Genomic DNA, 4,613 nt, shown 5'->3' on the forward strand with positions numbered 1-4,613 from the left:
AGGCTTCTTATGCCCCTATGACTAGACCTTGTGGAATTTAACTTTAGATTAATTATAATATTTTTTTCATAAAACTTATAAGCTTTTCTTGTTCACTAATCCATGGCAATAAGCAAATAAGAGGCAATTGACTTGATAGATGAAATTCCAACAAACAAGGGGCAACTAACCTAACTCCATGGATAAAATTCTACAAAACAATTTTTATCCCATAACCCAATATGAAGGTCATTCCTTCTTACTAGATAGCTTTATTTTCCAATGAATTCCAAGTTGGCTCTCTTACTAGCTTCTCTATTTTCCAAACATCTTTCTCCCACCTATTCTCTCGCTCTAGCTCCCCAAATGTTCTACAACAAGCCACGTTTGGAATGAAATTCTCCCAAAGGAACACGTAAGGGCCGATGACCTCCGAGAAATTCATCCAAGTAGAATGGCACATTTACCGACCTCGAACTGATATCTGTATCCTCGTACCACTGTTGATACCGGGAACATGTGAACACGTCGACAACGTGCTAGAACCAGGTATCAATAATGAAGAGAAAGTTCGCGGCGCTTTCCTACCAACCTTCGTCGCTGCGGTCCTCTTCGCGTTGCAGGGAATTTTGAACTCGCTTGAGCAGAAAGGATTTTGTCAATCAAATCTCTGAAATCTGCGCAACAATTTCCCTGCTTCGTGATCGCCTTGCTGTACCGTACGCGCAATTCCGATTGAAATCGTTTCCACAGTTTCGAGTTGAGTCTTCTGCAAGTTCCGGAGTCGATATGCGTGAAGAGTGAGTTTCTGTAGAGTTCGAGCTTGCGCGGTTGTGTTTGGGTGCGCTGTTCGTGAATTTGGGGTCAATCTGAGCTTTGGGTTTGTGTCCAAGGGCATTCTGTTAGTTCGGGTGCATCGGAAACTACATAGTGCCGTTTTGGCTCAGTTAGGATCACTTTCGTGTTGTTGTCGTGGTTTAAGCACACTTTCTGCGAGAAAGCAAAGAACGGTCGCAGGGTTTTCATCCTGTAAGAATTGCTTCGATGTTTCTTCTTTTCGCCATTCGAGTGATTATAGTCTTGGTTTTATTTAGCTACACTAGTCTTTTGGAGGGGTAACCTGTCTTATCTTGTCTCGTTGAATTTGAGTGAGTTTTTGGGTAATTTTGTTCATAATGCTGTTCACTTGCGACCAGGCTGTGGATCGGGTTGATTTTTAGGGGTTTTAGTCTTTAATTGGAACAGAGTCGGTTTCTTTTCCACAAAAGTGAATTGAAAAGATTGTATCAATATTTGTAGGTTCGTGAAAATGAGTAGCATGGAGGAACAGGTTCTAGCAGAGCAAGAAGCTTTGCTCGCCGAATGCAAGTTGTATAAAGGGGAGAAAGAGCCAGAGACAAAAGAGGTAAAAACGGAGGATGAAGCTGCAGTTGTCGATGGTTTGCCTGTTGCTTCAACTGTTCTTGGTGCTCCAGTTTCTCGCTCTGATTGGTCAACAGGTCTTCTTTGTTGCTTTGGAAATGGTGGCGAGCACTTCACCAGCGATCTTCAAGTTTGTGAGTACCTGCGTTTCTGTTTTTCTTTGACGTGGTATTTTTATTTTTTATTTATTTTTTATTTTTACAGTCTACGAGCATAGATATGTAATTACAAAACAGAAAGATGACGCTTCTGGTGCTTTGTATATTCCATTTAGGCTGTGACTTGTTGTCTGCAGTGTCAGATTTTGCTTCTCTGCAATATCTTGTTTGACAATTTTTTTGTTGTAACTGACATGGAACCTCTAAATGCTTTTCTACTTCACAGATGGCTTGATACACCCTTTGGAAGCTTTGATGTATGGTCTTTTGAAGCGAAAGTAACGTCATGTTCACAATGTTGCAGCGCTATAATAGCTATAACCTGGTGAGGCATGGCATAGCAATTAGCAGCTCAGTTGCAGAGTGCACATTCATGTTGATGATGTATCGGTAATTGGCAGGTGTTCTCGGGACATTTGCACCTTGTGTGCTGTACGGTAGCAACATGGAGCGTCTGTATCCCGGTGAAGAGGGCGCCTTTTTGTACCACTGCATGATGTACACTTGCCTTTCCCTTGGTGGATCTCTTTTGGTGGACGTAAACCTTGCTCCATTTATGTCAGTCGGATCACGCATGGATCTTCGCCGGAAGTATAACTTGCCGGTAATATTTGGTTAACCTCTTTGGAGTCTATTTTTTTATGTAGTACTCGATCGGCTAGCTCCATTGATGAAATCAAGTGAAGTGGGAATTTAGTCCTAAACCTGGTGGTGTTGATTCTGCAGAGTGCTGGAGGTTGCTGTTTCGGTGGTACATGTGATCAAGAAAGCGGAGTTGGATGTGCCACAGTCTGTGATGTTTTGACCCATTTCTTGTGTCACAATTGTGCCTTATGTCAGGAGGGTCGGGAATTGCGTCGGCGTACCCTCTCGCCGTCTTACCAGCCATACATGCCCATGGCTCCCCCTGTAGTGCAGAGTATGACTCCTCAAATGTAAAGTAGGCAGCTAAGCGAAAGTTGAGACATGCCTGATTCTATTACTCACTGAACAATTACCCCGTATGGAATATTGTAACCTTAGCTTAAGCAAATAAATATCCATGTCGATAAACTTCAATTTAACTGCAATGTATAGCAAGTTCTTCAGAACTCCAAATGGCCTAGGGTTGGCGGTATCACTTATTGTCTATTACAGACTAGATTGAATGAAACTCAAATTATGGACCAGGAATTAAAGTTTCAACTGATATTCAATTTTGTCACATGTTTTGATAAGCATTAATGCTTCTACCATATTTTTAAATACAAATTGAAGAGACTATACTTTGAATTCTTTCATTTTTTAAAAGCTAAATACAAACAAAAGACTATAATTAAAAAATACCAATAGGAGAAAATAGGAGAATGTTAAAGTGATCTATCTTTTTATTATATTGATTCATCCTATTATAACCATTGTTAGAAAAATGGATCATCTCAAAAAACCATTATTATAATCATGGCCTTTATTTCCACTTCCTTTGTTTTCAACCCCCTCTTCCATTTCCAACTCTCATATCCACCTTTCTTGTTTCTAGTCCTTGCTTCCTTTGTTTTTAACTCTCATATCCACCCTTTCTTGTTCCCATCATATACTCTCTCTATTCTCAACTTTCATCTTAACTTTCTTTGTTCATAGTCCTTGCTCCCTTTATTCCCAGTTTTCATCTCAACTCCCTTTATTTTCAACCCTTGCTTCTTCTTTTCCCAACTTTCATCTCAATCTCTTCCATTCCTAGTCCTTATTCTTAGCAAAATTGTAAGATTTGATTGAGCAAGTTCTTCTCCTTATATTTAGGTCAGCTTTACCAAAGCTTAGTAGATTTATCAATTTTATTCCTCTTTGGTTGAGTTTCTATTTGTAATTTTTATGAATTGTTGGATTTGTATCATAACATGTATTTTGATGGCATAGATTGATTTCAAAATGACATTGTGTATAATTTGCTATTCAAAATTTGCATCAATATAAAGCAAATTTCATCCAACTCTTGGTTGCAATATAATACAATGGTAGTATAAGACTCTCTTTTTAGTTTTAGTTGCAAAATGAATGTAGGATTTATCAACTTGCATTACAAGGACTTGCTAAAGGAATTTTGTCTCAATTTGCTTGGTTATCTACCAATTCTTGGCTTGTGATGACAAGTTAATGCACTTCCATTTTACCATGATTGTAGCTTATAGTGGTGAAATCCTATAATTTATAAAGTTGTTTTGAAATACACAGAATCAAATCCTTGAAATAGAAATATTTAAATATAGAATAACAAGCTCTAAAGGCACTGCAATGTCCTTATTGCACATTCATTTGTCAATGAGCTTATAAAGTATCCTTCTACTGCTAGTAATGTATGACATTGTACCAAAATCATTCATTAATTAACAATTGGTGGTACTTTTAATCCAAGTTATAGCTTCTCTTGTATTGAATCTGGATTTAGTCATGGGTAGACATGAAATTGATTGTAATGTTTATTAATATAGTAGAGTTATAGTAACTAGGTCAATAAATTGATTGATTGGTTTATTTCTTTATATATTTTTATTGTGGAAGAGTTCAAGTTTTGAAGACTCAATGTTGGATATAGATATGTTGAAAGTCTGTGCATCAAATCTTTTTGCAAGTTGAGCTTGATTAGTTTGGGAGAATTCATATTTTGTTAGGAAATGATTTTATGAATCTCTTAAAGTTATGAATTTTGTAGCCTTCTATGATTTCTCAGAGATTGTGATTTCTTAAGAGAGATAAGATAGCTAGGTTTGCAATAGAGAGCATTGTGTGGAGAAGAAGAGATTCTTTTTGAAGGTTTTCAAGATGCTTTATATTATATCTTAGAAGTAAAATAATATGATGTAGCTAGTTTTGTGAACAACTCAACTTTACAACCTCCATATAATCATCCACTATTTTTTCAATGTTGCAATTTATCTATTTCAATATTTAAAACATAATGTTTTTGACAATACCTGCAGTACGTAGCAATGAGTTGTTTGGATCAATGCATTAGAGAATAATCCTTCTTCTGTACAATTTGTAGTTGGTTTTCTTGTAAATAAAGACCAAACATTG

The 4,613-nt window shown here is 37.1% G+C and overlaps 1 protein-coding gene across 1 annotated transcript; it reads left to right on the forward strand.

Moving 5' to 3' along the window:
* Positions 1 to 404: 404 nt before the first annotated feature.
* On the forward strand, positions 405 to 2,623 carry LOC112274501 (cell number regulator 8). Its single transcript, XM_024504072.3, has 5 exons — positions 405 to 548; positions 631 to 779; positions 1,279 to 1,535; positions 1,961 to 2,163; positions 2,286 to 2,623. Exons 1-5 carry the CDS (start codon positions 405 to 407, stop codon positions 2,496 to 2,498), a joined length of 966 nt encoding a protein of 321 aa, XP_024359840.2. The 3' UTR covers positions 2,499 to 2,623.
* Positions 2,624 to 4,613: the final 1,990 nt, after the last annotated feature.

This window comes from Physcomitrium patens, chromosome 21 (assembly GCF_059467195.1).
Source record: "Physcomitrium patens ecotype Gransden chromosome 21, ASM5946719v1, whole genome shotgun sequence".
NCBI lineage: Eukaryota > Viridiplantae > Streptophyta > Bryopsida > Funariales > Funariaceae > Physcomitrium > Physcomitrium patens.